Source organism: Pelodiscus sinensis, chromosome 5 (assembly GCF_049634645.1).
Source record: "Pelodiscus sinensis isolate JC-2024 chromosome 5, ASM4963464v1, whole genome shotgun sequence".
Lineage (NCBI taxonomy): Eukaryota > Metazoa > Chordata > Testudines > Trionychidae > Pelodiscus > Pelodiscus sinensis.
The window spans coordinates 37,484,062-37,503,107 of record NC_134715.1 but is presented as its reverse complement, the minus strand read 5'-3'; the positions used below and the strand labels follow the sequence as shown (position 1 = coordinate 37,503,107).

The 19,046-nt window shown below is 42.5% G+C and overlaps 2 protein-coding genes across 17 annotated transcripts in view; both read right to left on the bottom strand.

The window, feature by feature from the left end:
• ADAD1 (adenosine deaminase domain containing 1) overlaps positions 1-1,801 on the bottom strand; it is a 29,167-nt gene extending 27,366 nt beyond the window's left edge. Inside the window, exons 1-2 of one of the 3 annotated variants that reach the window (XM_006125601.3) lie at positions 1,727-1,801; positions 318-522 (exon numbers count right to left, since the gene is read on the bottom strand). In XM_006125601.3, the coding sequence (XP_006125663.2) occupies positions 318-510 (193 nt within the window). In that variant the 5' untranslated portion in view covers positions 511-522; positions 1,727-1,801. Of the gene's footprint in view, positions 1-317; positions 523-1,109; positions 1,368-1,726 lie in introns of those variants that run through there. The other 2 variants (XM_075929843.1, XM_075929844.1) reach the window with 2 other exon arrangements.
• A 3,324-nt stretch (positions 1,802-5,125) lies between these two features.
• The window catches only part of BLTP1 (bridge-like lipid transfer protein family member 1), a 224,149-nt gene continuing 210,228 nt past the window's right edge, over positions 5,126-19,046 (bottom strand). For all 14 annotated transcript variants that reach the window (XM_075929828.1, XM_075929829.1, XM_075929830.1 and 11 more), the window contains 8 exons: positions 18,562-18,754; positions 18,122-18,336; positions 15,535-15,786; positions 14,898-15,101; positions 12,540-12,734; positions 11,595-11,729; positions 7,207-7,372; positions 5,126-5,847 (listed from right to left, as the gene is read on the bottom strand). In XM_075929828.1, coding sequence (XP_075785943.1) covers positions 5,631-5,847; positions 7,207-7,372; positions 11,595-11,729; positions 12,540-12,734; positions 14,898-15,101; positions 15,535-15,786; positions 18,122-18,336; positions 18,562-18,754 — 1,577 coding nt within the window. In that variant the 3' untranslated portion in view covers positions 5,126-5,630. The remainder of the gene's footprint in view (positions 5,848-7,206; positions 7,373-11,594; positions 11,730-12,539; positions 12,735-14,897; positions 15,102-15,534; positions 15,787-18,121; positions 18,337-18,561; positions 18,755-19,046) is intronic.

Here is a 19,046-nt window from a genome sequence, read left to right as displayed (position 1 = left end):
TAACCTCCCCCCCTCAGTTCTGAAATCTGATTTGTCCTTTTTATATGTGTTCACTTTTTTTGATTGTATCCCTTTGGTATATATGGTCATGCCAATTTTCTTCCACAATTTGATCTAAGGAAGTGGGTCTGGCCCACAAAAGCTCATCACCTAATAAACCATCTTGTTAGTCTTTAAAGTGCTATATGGTCCTGTTTTTTGTTACTCTTTACAAATACCATGTTGACTCCCCCCCAACAAATGTTCATCTAATTGAACTAGTGTGGAAAGGCCACTCCTAGGAGCAAACAAACTTTAAAAAAATGAAGAGAGAATACCTGTGATTTGAGTCACCTTAGACACTGAATTTGGCATGTTATTTTCAGAAGGTGAAAACAGGCTCATATTCAAAGGGTGTGGAGATGGCTGTGGAGGGTCTTCCAGAGGGGGTTCAGTTGGCAAGTTCTTTTTTAGCATCTGAGCAAAACTGGGTACCTTGGAACCCTGAAACCAGTCTTTGTTGCTAGCCATTTTTCCATCTACCTACAAACCACATTTAACCAAGAGAGAGTTTTAAGGCTACTGAATATTGCCTAGCCAAAATTAGACCATTTCCCCACAACATGAATGTTACATTCCACGCCTGCTGCTTCTTTCGGCTAATAAATGAAGTTACTAAATTCACACTAATAAGAGCTGAGGCCCCAAGTTGGATGGGGCGGGGGGGAACTAGCAGAACATCGGCACCCAAACCAACTAGGCACTTTCTCCCCTTCCTCTGAACCCACGATGTGAAAGGCAACTGTCGGGCCGAGTCCCAGGACCCCAGGTTATTAAGAGCAATGGGGGCGGAGGCTGTAACTTTGCTGCCCACGCTCAGCAAAGGGAGCGCCCCACGGGGCTGGGTCAGGCTCTAGCCAGCTCGCATGTGGCTCAAGCGAACAGGACGGGAAGGCTCCTTCCTTCACTGTGCGGCAGACGCCGCGGCTCGCCAGGCTCCCCACGGCAAGGGAGCGCAGCCTAACGCTGGGGACGGGCGCAGCGACGGGCGTTAGGGGCGAGCAATGGGGCTGTTCCCCAGGGGGAAGCGCAGGTCCGCGGCCACGGAGACGAGGCGACCCCGCACGCACCCCGGGGCCCTCCCCGGCCGCACGGCGCGAGAGCAGCCTCTCCGGCGAGGTACGTCTCCCTGCTTCAGGCCCGGCTGCCCGCGCCACCTAGCAAAGGGGGAGGGGGGAGAGAGATACCCCGGCCGCGCGGGACCGCCTTCCCCTAGCCGTGGCTTCGCTCCACTTCGCCGTCAAGGGGCCGCGAGGGCGCGCCTCGCAGAGCCTCGCTCTCACATCACATGACCCGGCGGCCAACAGCCGCCGGCCGAGCGCGTGCTACCGGCTGGCAGACTCGGCTCACGGCGGCTCAGTGGCGGGGGGGGGGGGGGGGGGGGAGAGTCGGGCACGCGCTCGGCCCAGGTCGCAGGGGTGTCCCTGAGCTCGCGGGGAAGCGCGCGCGCGGCAAAGGGACTGTTAAGGTGCCAACACCCTTGCCCTGGGTTGCCAGGTGTCCGGTATTGACCCGGACAGTCCGGTATTTTTGGCTCCTGTCCGGTAAAAAAATTCATTGAATAGCGGACACTTGAGCTGTCCAGTATTCTCTCAATGTTTCCCTGGCAGGAGGAGAAAAATCCGGGCACCTGGCAACCCTAGAAACACTCAGTGCCCGGCCTCCCTGCCCTAGCCCCCATGCCTACCTGGGTCACCAAGGCTGCCTCCACAAAATGGCTGCTGGCCAAAAGACCTAGGGGAAAGCCAGGCTTCCCCTGGGTCTTAGTGCTCAACTAGTCCCCTCTTCCTCTCCCTGCACTCACTCTTAAAGGGGACATGCTGTTTTAATGATTTTTTTTCTTAAGTCATTGGAATCTTTTTTTTGCTCCACAACTTTGGTCTCTCCCCCCCCCCCCCATTTTTCCCTTCAACAGAATTTTTTCCCATTTTTCTGAAGGGGGGGGGTGTTCATTATTTTTGTTTCAACCATCTGGCAACCCTATCCCGGCCCTGGAGGTAGTCTGGGTGGCGGGGTATGTCCTGGCTGGCAAGTGGCCTCCCCTCCCCACGGAGGAGAAAGGGTCTCGGTGGGAGCAGCTACTCAGGTTCAGGTGCTTTGCCAGGCATCTGCCTCCGCTTGGGTGAACCGGACTCTCCTTCCTGAAGCAGCCCTGCATCCCACCCAGCAGAGGTCACACACCTCTGCCCTGGAGTGGGCCCAGAGCCAACGTTGGTAACAGAGCAAGCCTGGGCGCTGAGAGGTGGTAGCTCGGGGTCATTACGGCCTCCTCGTCCCCGCCTTGGCACTTTCCTGGGTTGGGCTCTTTAAAATTTAGTGAAATGACGCCAACCACCATTGGTCTGAGGCACCAGCTGCTACCTGGCACCCAAGCAGTTCTGCGCTAGTGACTTTTAAGACTATTCCCCACGTACAATATTGGGATAAATTCAAACAAGTGACCTCGTTTTCATTGCCCCGGGTTTAAGTGATGATAATCCAGAGTGCCAGGCGTTACATAGGAAGAGAAAATATTAGAAAAAAATGGTTTGTCTTGGCTACCAAAAAGGCACAGTACTATGTCTGTCCTGAGATGAAGAAGCAGATTGAAGGACACATTTCAAAGTCATCTGGCCAGAAGATTTTTGTGTGTGTACAGCTGTGTGCCTGTACAGAAATTTAATTGATTTACCATGCATTGCATTGTTAGGTTTTAAAAAGGTATAATAGATCTACACCTCACACTGATCTAACACACTGAGAAATTCTTAGTAATCCTGAGAAGAGCGAAGAAACTTCTGATGTTCAAGTGCTAGAAGTCTTCTATATATTTGAGTTTATTCAAGAACCTTCTACAGGTAAGAGTTAGGATCACCCAATGTGGAACACAGCTTCCTCTTATAAAATAAAGCAACATAAGGATTTGGTTGTGCCAGGAAAATGGGATGTGCCTGGAATGGGATTGCTTCTTATAAAACCATATAGAAAAGAGAATCACCAGGCAGGTGAAAGGGCCTGGCTAAGGGCACACACTCATTGCTTGAGCCCTAAGCCTCCCCCCCCCCCCCATATCCACTTTAGGGAGAACACAGGGACTGAAGCTTCCCCCCAGGTTTGTACAGAGGAAATTGCTGGTTGATCCCCTTTGTCAGAGGGCAAGGGGAAAGTGTAATTTGCTATATTCCTCCCTCGGGCTAGGGAGTTCACTGGGCAGACTGAGTTGTGCACTTGGCACTCACTCCCTGACAGGAAGGGGAAAGAGCAAGCAGCCCCGATACAATTTGGGGGAAGAGGGGAAGGAAGGGGTTCCCTCTTCCATCTCTCACACCCTCCTACACAGAATCCCTCTGCCCACAGTCCCTCCTCACCTCCAATCCAGACTCCTACACTCCACACTCTCTCAGATTCCTACCATGAGCTCCTCCTAAATGACCTGAGCAATGTTGGTGTAGTTGTCAGAAGTCACCACTGTGGTATCTTGATAGGTATACAGGCAGTCCCCGAGTTACGCGGATCTGACTTATGTCGGATCCGCAGTTACGAACAGGGCTTTCTCGCCCCGGAGCTCGCAGGCAGCGGGACCGCCCAGAGCGCAGCGGTCCCGCCACCTCAACCTCCGGGGCGAGAAAAGCTGCTCCGGGTGCCCCAGATCTGCTGGGGACCATCTCCAGCAGACCAGGGACACCTGGAGCAAAGCCAGGGAGGCGGCGCGGTACCCCGCCGCCGCTGCGGCTTTGCTCCCAGTGTACCTGGTCTGCTGGGGGGGGGGGGGGGGGGCGCAGCTAGTGCGGCTAGTGCACCCCCCCCCCCCAGCAGACCAGGCTTTTGTTGTGGACCCTGGGGTAGAGCAGCTGGGGTGCTGCTGGGTTGGTCCTGCAGGGACCTACCTGTCAGCCCAGCTGTTCTGTCCCAGGCTCGAGATTCAGCCGCTGTTGAAACTGATCAGTGGCTGATTCCAGGAAGCTGGGGGCAGAGCAATTCTGCCTCCAGCTTCCTATAGTCAGCCCCTGGTCAGTTTCAGCAGCAGCGGCTGAATCTGGAGCCAGTTCCGACTTACATACAAATTCAACTTAAGAACAAACCTATAGTCCCTATCTTGTACGTAACCCAGGGACTGCCTGTATTGCTCTCTCTACTGAGAACTTTTCAGCTGTGTGCATCTGCTCCTTCTGTATACTATGTTAGTTCTGTGAAGATAGGAGGCTATCTTGGCATCAACCATGCTAGCTAAGACCATAGACTCAGATAAGATCAGAAGGCATCTTTCTGAGGCTTATTGTAAACAAAGCACAGTAATAGCACAGCAATACTCAGAATGGGTGCTCATGACAATGGACCCAGCTCAGGCAGTAGCAGGGGATTCTCCACTGCTCCTAGGCTGGACAAAGTTAAAGTACCCCAACACTGATTGACTGAGATCATCTATGATACACACCTTACATATCATTTTACACATTAATGACATGTTTGTTAGCTCCCCTTGTGCTTTCAGTCCTGATATTTCGGACAAAATAACACTTATTCATACTTTTGTCAAACCATTTTATTGTGTGCTAGGTTGGGGTATCCTTGTACTATTCTGGTGGAATATATTTACATGTTCCATGTGTTTTAGCAATACTAGTGCTGAGTTCACATCATGGATGCTCACTGAAGGCAAATGTCTGCATTTGACAGCGTCTGCCTGTTACTCTTGTTCACTTTGGATCAGGCCTCAGTCCCTACACCAGGCCTATGTTCAGGCTCTTTTTCTCCCACAGCTGTGTAAATGTGCTAGTAAATAAAAAGTGTCCAAAAATCATGGCTTCCACAGATTTGTTGAAGGCTTCTAAGGTGGTGGAAGGTAGGTTTTTATTTACAGCTTTGCATTGGATAACCTATCAGTTTTCTGTTTCATTGTTGATGGATGGTCCGTCCCCTAGTTCTGGCCATCCCTGTCCCATTACATACATCTCAAGACATAACAAATGTTGAACTTTTTTTTCCCCTTTCTACTTGCACAATTAAAACTCAAGTATAATCTGGGGGAAATCACATATATGCCACTAAATACCTTATTACTACTTTTTTTTTTTTGAGAGAAAGGAAGAAAACTAAAAAAAACACCCAACCAACCTTATAACAGTTACTGTTTTTTATTACAAGTGTAACAAACTTAAAATTATTTTTAGCACTATGACAAACACAGTTCCATAAATTATATACATACAGTAATTTATACAAGTCTACATTGACAAAAAAGTCAGGAACAGAATCACATTAACAAGGGTTTGTGTGTTATGGCCAATAAAAGTTATGAAAATTCACAGTTAATCTGCACACATTTTAAAGATGCAGGAATCATATTGCACATAAAACTGTTAATGCTAAACAGTAGATTTAGAGTATTTCACCTATTCTTTCACAGACTATACATTGGTCATAATCATGCATTACTTTACCACATATAGAATGGTAATGTATACCACTGTAAACATTTTCAATGTAAGTTTTAAATAGAGTAGCAAAAAAGCTGTTAAGTTTCTCTTTAAATCATACTTAAAATAAATTCTTATTATACAATATCAGTCCCAGACAGAATGGAAATTATGGTGTTGTCACAAATTGTATCTTCAGTGTTCTTCCTTGTCTTTTCCTTTCTTTTCTTTTTCATCCTGTAGAGCAGTACCAAGTTTTTTTATAAGGACTGATAGAACTTTGTCCAATGGGTCCATTACCCCACGTTGAAGCCACTTAGGAATAGTAGTCCTGGCATGATGAAAACCCAATTTTTGAAGAATGTAATCAACACCCACTGGGTCAATCTTTCTTCCAGTCCAAGAGATTAATCTATAATACAAAAACAAAACAAAACCCTCTCTGTGTTAAAAGTGTAAACATGGCACAGCAACTAGAACCTTTATGTCAGTGTTAACTTGTGATGATCAAATTTTAAACATTTTTACTTCTAAATAGTGAAAGTTCAACAAGCATTTATTTCAGTCTCAGCTAATTTACATAACTGCATTTTGTATTAATATCTTTTTTGAGGGACTAGATAATTCTGAAGATCACAGATATAAGTCATCTCTGGATCCTGTTTTAATTTGGACCATGTTATGGTTTACTAAAAATAGTTATCTAATAGATGTTTATTAGCCTAGGTAAATTGACTTGGAGGTCTCATAGTCCAATTCTTAGCAGGCAAGTGTTCACTTAGCAAAACATTATAGTCAACAGTACTTGGTGCCTTTGTAAGTCTCAGAAGAGACCAACAACTGGAGCAGTGATTCCGATTGGTTAGAGATGAAGTGTTTATTTAGGTGCACAAAGGGTGCCTGTATACTGATCCCTTGTATGGGAAGTTTCATCAACCATAGAGTAAATTTTTAATGGGAACTATATTCATTCTATAATAACTTTTGAAATAATTCTTAGCAGTTGCATTTTCATTGTGTAAATTGAGAAAAACCTCTTTCCCTCTCTACATAAAGTTTCTTAAATAACATCATTAGGAAAAGCAGGGGATCTAGACGGTCAATAGAAAGTGAATATGTGAAAGACACATTTCTCATTTGAATGTCCCTCAAGTTATTTTGTAGAACCCAGAGTGTTACACATTTTAAAATTAAAAAAAAAAGTTTGACCCCCAACACCTTGCATTCTCAAGAGAAAACATACTGACAGAATAGAAGAAAGATTGTAAATTATTTTAAAATGGGAATTATAGATTATTATTTGAACAATAGCAGAAAAAAGGTAAACAACAGTTTAATGTGTGGTCTGCTTAATCTTTGAGCAACTGAGAACTTTGCTGTTGTATGTACAAGAGTTCTAAGCAGTATAACAGTCAGTGCCTTTATCCAGTGGCTATTCTCAAATTGGGTTTGTCAGCCCTAATCGGATTAACCATGCCTCTGATTAGACCTCTTATGTATACACCATGATTCAGCAGATTAACAGTTGCCTATGGTGAATGATGGTATTACTCAGCATTTGTTACCTAATGACATTTCACATACTGTAGTGTCTATCAGCATCTAATAGCCAAAGCAGAATCTGTGACAGGTTCCATAAAGCTAGATTCCTTTAGTAGATTAATTATCAAATTGAAACATATGGTTTGAAGAATAGCATCTGCAGGTAATACTTTACTCTGACAAAACAAATGTAAAATTGAATATACTACAAAATAAGCCTGCTAATTACCTGAGCGTGGGTTCCAAATGCCAAGTATTGCACATAAATTCTCTCCAGTCTACAGTAGTGTAAGCAATGCTTTCTTCCACATCTCTCTCAGTGGAACTCTCATCAAGCACAATAACTGGACTTTTCTGTCCTGGTCGAGTAGACAAGATACGAGGTGGAAAGATGGCTACAAAACGGGGGGCGGGGGGGGGGGGGGGGAAGGGGGGCGAGAGAAATGTTAAATTTAATTCATGGGTATTTCTTCATGGCTCTGTTTGGTTTTGGTAGCAAAGTGCTAACTTCATTCTTAACCTGGATACTTCTTACTACAACAAGCATTAGGAATACAATTTTAAAACTCCTTTACCTTCCTTTAAGAGCGAGTTACACAATATAAAAATAAACTCTCAAATGCTCAAGTCTAATAAACTATAAATAACTTAATGATCAATGTAATGTTTGTTGTGGATGTATATTTTAAAGTTTTCACACTAAATGTAGATGTCTGTGCAAAACACTGGACTTCTCACAGGCCAGAAACTCATGCATTTGTAATTCACCTCTCAAACACATTGAACCTTGATATGGACACAATAGCAAATTGAAAGCAGACCATTATTCCTTCTAATTTTTCCCACTCCTGAGTGGAATGAATTTTGTTATGTGCACCAACACGGAGGTGATGTGCAACACACCACTTTCATCTGCTACACATAGCAAAATTCATGTAGCAGGGGTGAGGCCAAGGGGCTCTGAGCATGGAAGGGGACTCAGGCCTGGAGCTGAGAGTTGGGATCCAAGAATGTGAGGGCTATGGCTGGGAGGTGTGGGCTCTTGGGTAGAACAGAGGGTTGGGGTGCAAGGGCTCTGGCTTGGTGCAAGGATTCTATGGTGCGGCTGGGGTTGAGGGGCTCAGGGCTGGATCAAAGGGTTGGGGTGTAAGACTCCAGCTGGTGGAGTGGGCCCTGCACCATCTTAGAGCCCGCACCTGCAGTTGGACCAGGGCCTGCACCTCCAGCCTTGAGCTCCTCATATCTGGCCCCAGATAGAGTGGGGTGCATGGGTGTGAGGGGCTCAGGGCTGCAGCAGGGTGGCTCTGGGGACAGGCCACCCAGACCATGGTTACATTTGGGCGAGGAGACAGGCACCTGATTCAGACTATTCCTACCCCAGCCACAGCAGGCTGAAAACTGGACTAATTTCAGGTTGGAGCAGCCTTCCTCTCCATCTTTGATAGGTGCCTCGAGTGCCCCTGTGGTGTTCATTAGGCAGATGTGCAGCTTCCAGGGAACTTAGGAACAGACATGTGCATTGAATTAAGTATCAGGCTATAACTTTTATTAAACTTTAGCAAACGGGAGTGCTCACTGCCCATGACCCATATGGTCCTCAGGCATTTACTTGGTTCCAGTACAGGGATTATATGGCTCCTTATAATCATGGTTAAGATGGTGTCACAGTTATTTTTAGTTAAAGTTGTGGACAATAAACAAAAATTCCTGGGCACACGTGGCCTGTCTGACATTTATTAAAAATAATATGAGGGGAGGGGAGAGAAGGAGTCTGACCAAGTATGACAGCCATAGATAAGTTACACCAATTATAGTCAAGTTCTCCAGCACAAAGGTTAAATTTTAGTCATCTTTCAAAGGTTTGTTAATTCTTTACCTTTTTTGTGAGAACAAGGAAATTAGGTTTTAGCTTTCTAGCTTCAAATAGGGATATAAAATTCCCTTTGTTTAGTTAATTCGCTAAAAGTTAAGTTTAACTGATTAAACGGAGGCAAGCAAGGGTTACTACAGCGAGGCTAAGCGTTCCCCACCTGTGATAATGCCTGGTGCTAGGCTCAGCCGTGAATGAGGGCTGCTCCAGCTGGGTTGAAGCACCCCTACCCATGGTGTGCCAGGCAAGGCTTGTTGCAGGTGGGGGCTGCTCGGGCTGAGCTTGAGCACCCACCAGCCACAGTAGGCGCTGTGGGTCTGGAGCAGGCCACTGCCCGCAGCGGGCTGCTCCAGCCCCCATTGGTGAACTGGTTATCTATTAACATCTCTAGCTTCAATCATTTTTGTCAGCATATACATTGAGTGCACAATATTGAATAGTTATTTTATATTAGTTTACATTTGATAAAGATTAGAGGACTTGGTATTTTAATAAACTAATACGCAGATATTCTATAGCATTTTGCACTTAACTGTGTGGTAGATAAAAATTGATAATTTTAAAAATACTTTTATTTACATTTTTAAATTTTCACTTTTACATTATAATTACAAAATAAACATCTTTAATATAAAAGGTGAATTTATTACAAAATATGTCAAGGCCTAAACTTATAATCTATTGAAATATTTAAATAAAAAATAAATATGTTGAATCCATGAGCCTCAAAGGTGTTTTCCCCACTTCTATCATGAGATCAAGCTTTATAAATATGGCACAAAAGGTTGTGTACTGTGTTTAAAGCTTATATTGTTTAATAAAATACATTTTGTATGCTTTTTTGTGTGTACATAATTACATTTCAGTTACCATCCCATTACAGCTTGACACAAAATCATGAAAAAGTTCTAACACATAGTAAACATGCAACTTAACATATCATTCACCATTTTCTAATATACTAAAACTGTACAACTAAGAAGCATCTAAAAATAAGGAACTATTGCTTAAATTAGGGATGTAAGTGACTAGACCACTACCTGCTTCCCCACCCCACCTTGCTGCCTCTATCACAGAGAGGCAGTAAACAGGCAGGAGCAAGAGCCGGTGCTGGGGGGAGGAAGGGGCGGCAGAGACACAGTGGAGAAATAGTGCAAGGGGGACTGAAGCAGTCCCTGCTCGCCCTGTGTTCCCTGCTGCTCTTCTGCCAAGTAAGTGGAGTAAGAGCCGTGGGCGGCTCTTACTACATTTAAAAGGCAGAGAAGCAGCTGGGATAGTAAGTACTCCCACCTCCCCTTATCCACTAATCAAGTAGTCGATGGAATCGATTAGCTGATTAATCAAAATTTAACATTCCTAGCTTAAATAAGTTTATAGTTATAGTGCACCCTCCCTCAGTAGCAAAAAGTTGTACCTAATCTAGTATACAGGTATCTGTGCCTCATCTACTCTACAGGTAAATCAAAGTTTTAATAGTTATCTCAATAAGGGGAATGCACAATTCTTTAGAAAATGGAAAATGTGACAAATTAATTATTTAAATTGAGACTTTCTACTCAGTTTTTTAAGTCACCTTGATTTAAATCAGTCCACACAATCTATAGCAGCAGTGGGCAACCTAGCTTAGTGAGTGGGCCACATGAATGGCCCTCCATCTCAATGGGATGCCAGATTGTGCCAACCAAGATAGCAAAACTACCCTAATCCCAGAAGGCTATCTGCAGTTGCGTACTTAGAATTTACAGGGTGTGCAGACTGAACTGCAGCAGCGCTTTGCTTGGATACAGAGGGAGCCCTTGGCTTTTACAGTCAATGTTGCATGACATCAGCAACACTTCATGTGCCCTGGCTTTACATGCATGTCACTTTAGTAATACCAGTATGAAAAAAATGACAGACAGAAACCAACAGAATCTGGGAGCCCTGTGCACAAGCAAACAAAATGCTTTGCAGGTCGCACATAGAACTCTGATGGGTCACAGTCTGCTCACCACTGAGCTATAGCTTTATAAAGAAAAATGAAAATAAACATATGGCAAAATTAAGGCACAGAAATAAAGTAGTGTGCCCCAGGGTACACATCTGATCAGTGACAGAGTAAGGAACAAACTCCGAATTTCTTGACTTCCAGTCCAGCAAAACATTGAAGAAAGACTCAAACATTTTTGTTGGTGTAAGAACAAAACTCAGGCCCTATCTACACAATAGCTTATGTTGATATAATTTATGTTGTTCAAGGCTGTGAAAAATTCACCTCCCTGAGTGACTTAAGTTACATTCACTAAAAGCAGTATTTACACTACGCTACGTCAGCATGAGAGCTTCTCCTGTCAAAATAGCTTCCACCTCTCACTGAAGTGAAGCGATTATGCTGACAGGAGAGCACAGCTTCACCTGATGCAGTGCAGCTACACAGAGGTACTATGGAAGTGTAGACTAGCCCTCAGTCATTATCAGTGCTCTTTGGAAGGCATAGCTTTGGAATCTCAGTTACACTGCTAGGATTGGTTTTTCAAACTCACTCACTGTTGTCTTAATTCTAGTCCCATCGACTTTGATGGGAGCAGAATTAGGCCAGCACTATAAATTCTGAAAACCTAACCCATAAATAGCAAGCCTTCATTTAAACAAATTAAAATTTACTTTATAGTACTAATAGTGATATATGAAAATAAATTCATACATCAATGGCCTAACATAATATGGTTGATTTATTCCATGATAAAGAGTTATTTTTAACCACCTACCTTTTTCTTTCTCTTTAAGGTAAGCAGACACCAAATCGTGCAGAAACATAATTAATTCAGCATCCATCGTCACGCAAATGTGGTCTGTGAATTCAGTCACTACACTGCACTCCACCTTTGGTTTAGCACTGGTATCTGGACAAGGAAAAATAATCTTAGCATATTGTAAATGTGGTTTATAAGACCCTCAATTTTGTCAGTGAACCTTAAGTACACTAAGGTTATCAGCTCCATGAGTAATTATAATGGACACTACTGGACATAGAGATCAAACATGCCTTTCTGGCAACATTGGAAAGGTTAACCAGAGTAATGAAAGCTGATGTAAAATATATCCACTCTAAGATTAAAAAATTGGAAACCTAAGGTAGGGCCCTAAATTAATGGCTTAATTTTCAAAAGCACTGGGGTCTCTCTGTAGTTAACAAAAACTGAGAAGTGTCTGCACTTTTAAAAGTTAGGTCACTAATTTTAGGTGCTTGCTTTGGATTCTCATTTTTAAATGGCCATTGTTTCTAAAATATATCATGAAAAGTTAATCATATTAATCCATTTAATCAAAAATTTCAAACATAATAAGTGTTTTTTCTTAAAGATTTTAAAAAAGTTTCTTGTCTCTGAGTGTCAGGCTCAACATCAGAATTCACTCTGGATTAGTTTAAGAAAATGGAGTGTCCTCCTATCTAGAACTCCAACTTCAGATTAAAATATCCAAATTTGAGCTGGTTTTCGGATTGTATTTTCTTGCATAGAAAGCCATTAATTCATCAGCTTTTCAATTTTTAGCATACAAAGGTTAATTCTTCTCTCAGATCAATTTTATGTGAAAGTAACCCCATTTACTTTAGTGAATGTAAAACCTTGTAATAGCACTGCACGATCAGAATCCAAGTAATAGTCTTGAACAGCCAGAGAAAAAAGAAAAGAAAAAGATATCTTTTGCACCTTGTAATGATGGTTCCTGTGGATCTTGAACATGAATGGATTTAAAATCCAGTTGCATCCTTGGTAATGCAAAGATGGTTTCAGTCTCATGATTGTAACTGGATCCTCCTCTGAATCCACTTAACAAGCTTGAGCTTTTCACTGCTGTGCTGCTCTCTGTGTTATTAGCATCAACGTTTCGAAGCAGGTTTAATTCTATATGGATAACAGCAAATGCATCAATCTTTATTGAAAGGCCTTACCAGTATTTAAAGGAGACAGATTTGCAAATGATTTAGCCTAAAAATGGTTTTGTTTTGCACTACAACATGGCATTTCAATTTAAAGACTTGTCTTTCATTCATAAAAACATGTGGGCTGAGAACACTCTTGGAAGTACCTTTTATTCAGAGAAAAAGGTAATGTCTCAAATCATTCCCACAACATCCGTGGGGCATTATTCTGTATTCCTTACTCCTTCCAGATAATTTTGCCTCAATAAAGAGATAATACTAGCACCCATAATCTTCACTATACTCATAATTTGAATTACTTTTAAGAAAGTAATCTAAATAATGGATGGAAGACTTAAAAAATATCATGACATTTTCATAACAGTTTCTCTAGAAACAACTACTTTAAAAAAAGATTGCAAAACAATCTTTGTTGTAGTTCCCTGTTTTCAAATGCTTGGAACTTAGAAAAACTTTCATCTTAATTTTGGAAATTGAATGAGAAGATACTAATAATATATTCCCAATTATAATAAGGGTGACTACATAGCTACACCCCCTTACCCTCAAGGAAGAGTTCCAAAACCTCATCCCCCTTCTGTTCTGAAATGTGATTTGTCCTTTTCATATGTGTTCATTTTTTTAAATTGTATCCTTTGGTATATATGGTTGTGACTATTTTCTTCCACTATTTGATCTGAGGAAGTGGGTCTTGCCCACGAAAGCTCATCATCTAATAAACCATCTTGTTAGTCTTTAAAGTGCTACATAGTCCTGTATTTTGTTAAGGTTTTTAGATTACCCCATACATAGACTCCAGGTATCTGCAAGTCTTGCTGTATTAAGACATCTTTGGGAAGCCCAAAGTTCACCTTGATTTGTCTCCAATTTATTGGGTAAGGGTCAAGAACCTTTTAAAGTGAAAGCTCTCCTCTGCTTATGCAGTGGAAGACAAAAGTTAAAAACTCACTTTTATTCTAACATAATTCATGTGAAATTCTGGGGGGGGGACATGTCTCAGAAAAGGGTTTAAAATAAATGAGGTATGAATTAGGGATATTAGATATCTTGTAATCTTAGCGGTTACATGACCATTCAATAGTCCCCAAGGGCTGGGCCAACAGCCAGTGTGTTCCCGTCCCAACTCCTGGGAGCCTTCTGCCATCCTATGCTGTTACCTCTGTATCACCTGTCAGGCGGAGCCTGTCCACGAGGGGAGCCAGTTTCAAAACCACCTCCCCTTGCAGGCCGGCTGCCTGTCACCCCATGCTGCTGCCTCTAATAGAGAGGAAGCAGCAGCCCCTGTTCACAGAGGGTCCGAGCTCCCCCCAGACAGGGGTTGCTGCCATGAAGCAGCCTCTGTGTACAGCAGGCACAGACTCACCACAGACAGAGGCTGCTCCATGGGATGCAGAGCAGCCTCTGTCTGCGAGGAGCCCGGGCTTGCTTTGGACAGAGGCTGCTTTGCAGCAGCCTGCCCTGCCAGCAGCATGTGGGGCCATGGGACGCAATTCCACGGCACGGGTGCTGGGGGGGTACTGGATTTTAAGCCAGCTATCCAAGCACCAGTTCCTGCTTGCCCTTCCTCTGCTGCCTCTGTTTAAAAGTTGGCTCCCCACACATATCGGTCCAGCCTACCCCCATCACCCTCTGTCCTTGCTGCTTCTCTATCAGAGGCAGCAGCATGTGGGGTGGGGAGAGCAGGCGGATCCGGGGCTCGTGGGGAACCTGCTTTTAAGCCAGATACAGAGTAATAGAATACTAGAACTGGAAGAGACCTTGAGAGGCCACCGAGCCCAGTCCCCGGCTCTCACGGCGGGACCAAGCACTGCTTAGATCATCCCTGACAGGTATCTTATCCAACCTGCTCCTAAATATCTCCAGTGATGGAGTTTCCAAAGACAGCGGGGGATGGGAAGGGAAGAAAATGTGCATAGTCGACAAGATTAACCAATAAACTAGGCTTTCCAGTTAAACTTGTAGTTGTTTACATGATGACATCCCTAATATGGATTATAGGGTTTTTTTTAAACTAAAAATATCTTTTTTTCTGATCTAAACTTCTTTTTAACTTCAACAGCTTTAAATCAACATATTCTGCAGTAGATTGGCTATCTAGTCAGAAATTAATGAATATGAATCTAACCTTCATTTCTTGTAGCAGTAACATAATTGAACCATTCTTTCACACTTGCAACCCCATGTGGTGGGTTTTCATGGCGGCGCCTTGTTATCTTGGTGATTGTTGCCATAGGACTTTCTAGGGCACCACAAGGTTTGGTGACCATTGTGTTATGACCCAAATGAAAGTCCAGTGTTTGTACAACATATGTAGAATGCTCACTAGAACCTGTGTCAATGTAAAAAAAAGATAATATACATTCTGAAAAAGTAATAGTATTATAGGGCTTGATCCTCATATCACTGAGCAAGTATAAATCAAAAGTAACTCTAGTCAACCAATAGGATAAAGCTAATCTAATTGATAAAATTAAACCTTCCCTATTTATAGGCAGAAAAAACATATCAGAAGAAGGAGGCTGTTTTCCTATTTTGGCAATATAAAGCCTTCAAATAAAGGACATGTAAAATATTATACTCAACACACAAAGCAAATGGCAATATCATATTCTCTCTAGTACATCATCACTACTTTAAGCAGGTAGAAGCTTTATTGACAAAACAGCAATATTTATTCAAATTATAGGAAAGCTGTTAGTTGATGTCAATTACAGTTGAATAAAACTTTCTAAACAGAAAGATAAAATTAAGGTTTTATTTACCATCTTCCCAAATTTTTTGTGCTTCTGTCCAAAATGCAATGTTGGGTTCTTCAAGGTGAAACAGTGCCCAAGATTTAGAACGGAAATTAGGTCCATGGAAGCATGCCAAGGTCATGTGATTTCCATGCAAGCTCATGGATCCTCCAAACTGCATTCCATCTTCTGGTAAAGGAACCTGAAACAAGGATATGTGGCCCCCAGACACTACCTTCAACACCCCTGGCCAGTGGCGATGATGAGCTGCATCCAGCACTAGAGGAAAAAACAAAAATACAGAAAGCTTCTCAAGCATGACTGTGAACTTTACAGAAATGGAAGATAAAACTGAAAAATTCCTGGTGGAATTCCATGTCTACTTAAAATCTGACAGCGGCTTTATTAACGTTATACAGTCTATTTTACTGAAATTATTTCAGCTTTGTCACATGGAAATACGGAGAAGATGGAAAAGTATACAAAGAAATATACTTGAATATCAATAAAACACATATTTCTTTGTTCAGATTAAGAAATGCCCGAGTTCATGTGTGACAAGAAGATGAATGGCTCCAGCAGTGACTATTGCTTCAGCATGGAGACATGTCTCATGAATTTGGCTGAAGAGGAGACAGCACGCAAAAAGATAACATGAGGGCTGTGTCTACACTGCACCCCTTTTCCGGAAAAGGGATGCAGATTAGACACTTCGGAATTGCAAATCCGCGGGGGATTTAAATATCCCCCGCGGCATTTGCATTTACATGGCTGCCGCTTTTTTCCGGCTTGGGGATAAGCCAGAGAAAAGCGCCAGTCTAATCGCGATTCTCCGGAAAATAAGCCCTTTTCTGGAGGATTTCTTATTCCTACTTATTCTCTCTGCAGGGAGACGGGGAGCAAAGCCTTGGAGCACGCCCGCAGCGGGACAGCCCAGGTGCGCTTGGGCTGTCCCGCTGTGGGCGTGCTCTGCGGCTTTGCTCCTGTCCCCCTGGTCTGCTGGGAGGGGTGCAGCTAGTGCCCCCCCCCCCCAGCAGACCAGGCTTTTCTTGCCTACCCCTGGGGTAGAGCAGCTGGGGGCTGCCGGGTTGGTCCCGTAGCGCCGCTCCGGACCAACCCGGCAGCACCTCAGCTGCTCTGCCCCAGGCATCCTGATTCAGCCGCTGCTGGTCAGTTTCAGCAGCGGCTGAATCAGGACACCTGGGGCAGAGCAGCTGGGGTGCTGCTGGGTTGCTCCAGTAGCGCCGAGGAGCCGCGCTACTGGAGCAACCCAGCAGCACCCCAGCTGTTCTGCCCCAGGCGTCCCCAAGTCAGCCGCTGCTGAAACTGACCAGCGGCTGACTACAGGAAGCCCGAGGCAGAGTTGCTCTGCCCCGGGCTTCCTGGAATCAGCCGCTGATCAGTTTCAGCAGCAGCTGACTTGGGGACGCCTGGGATTCTTAAGTTGAATCTGTATGTAAGCCAGAACTTGCATACAGATTCAACTTAAGAACAAACCTACAGTCCCTATCTTGTACGTAACCCGGGGACTGCCTGTAGTCAGTTGATTAAATTACCTTGAACACTATACAAAAGAGAGTTCTTATTCTGCTTGGATGTTTGTAACTCATTGCTTCTTTTCCTGCTCAGTCTCAAACACAACCATCCACATATTTTAACTACGGTACTGAATAATATAATTTTAATAACTACTGTTGGCTAAACAGATGTATTAAACTGCAATTTATTTGAACATACAGAATTCCAGTAAGTACAGGTGAAGGAGTGCTGATCACTCTCACATAAAGAGGGATACTAAAATGACATGAAATGTTGCCTGTTTCATATGTACCACAAGTATGTTGAAGGAGATATACACCAGATATTTTAAAATACTAGATATTTTAAAATTCTTTGTGTATTAAGAAAGCTCCTAGACTCTTTATTGGCTATTAATAACTTCCATATTTGGTTAGGATAAATGGAACTGTCACACTTCAGAGGCTACATCTAGACTGGCATGATTTTCCGCAAATGCTTTTAATGGAAAAGCAGCCGCTTTTGCGGAAAAACTTGCTAGTCTAGACACAGCCAGAGTGTTTATATGAGAAATAGTCAAAAATTAAATACCTTCCATGAAAACATCTTAGAAAAATATTTTCCATTTTGCTGGATATTGTTCTTTTTCATATATTTATAAAAAATTTAAAATTAACATTAGTTTAATTTTTTAAAAGACTTAATTTTTGGGGATCCCCACACTTTCTCACTTCTTTCCCCACTGGAAAAAGTAAGTGGGGAAATGTAAGGATTTGTGTTTTAGTAAAAAATTCATTTTTAATCTAAAAACCAGACAACAAAATTATCAGCCAACTCTACGTTTATATTTACCAAAAGTGTGTATGGTCTAAAGAAGAGTCTTTAATTCTATTTTTATAGGCTATCCCTACCACACAAATATATGACAGATTTACTAAAGCTGTATAGTGATATATTGTTAAACAATTAATGCTTTAAAATTCCATGGGACTCGTTTTCATGCATTAGTGTTTGCAATACTAGAAACCTAATTCTGTAAAAATCTCACCTACAAATTGTATTATATAACTAAGCTCTGTATTTTTATAATACATACATTGCTCACGTGAGGTTTTCTCTACATTAGTCACCGTCTTTGGAGGAAGATAAGGAACAGGTCCCCAAGTAGACAAAGCCCGTTTGCTGGTATCAAACTGCTGAGTAAAGAACTCCTGAAGCTTCATTCCTATTTTTATTAGGTCTGGGGTGGTTGATCTTGAAATCATCACTTGAAAGATATCCCACTTCAAGTCTCCATGAACAAATATCTCACTAGAATATAAAAAGAATAAGAATATTCATAATAAATTCCTTTTATATTTGATTGCTTTTTCTTTCCTAACCTGCATTATTTTAATTTTACTTTATTTTTGTGACCAGATATGACATAGCAATCTTTTATGAAAAAAATGCACATGTACATCCTTTATTCTGTTGGATGAATAAAATGGACAGAATGAGATGGTGGAAACATTAAGTACAAGCGAGAAGTATTACCTTTTATCAGAAATACTTGAATCCAAGGTATTATACAGATTAACTTTCCATTCATCCTGCAGTTTAAGGTCTGCGTTACTGAAGATTCCCATAAGGATACTGGACCCCATATAGTCAATACGTGCTTCCGTAGAACCCATAGTAATCTGAATTTTGTGACTGGGTTGCTGGTTTGGATGTTCAGAAATATGAGCTAAAACAGAAAAATTCAATGATGGATATACAAGATATTAGCCACTCTGGAGGTAGAAAAGGTCTTTTGAAAGCCTCTGAATTATCCTAAGCAATGAAAATTCCCCAAACTGGTATATATCTGGGCATAGCCAGCTCTTATACTTCCTATGGCTACCAGGATAAGAGGTGTTTGAGGAGCTATGGGGCACATTGGAATGCTGCATACTCTTTCAGTTCTCAATAGGGAAATGATAGTGTAGATGCTTAAACCATAAACTAATGACCCTGGGCTCATTGATTAATCTTCATGG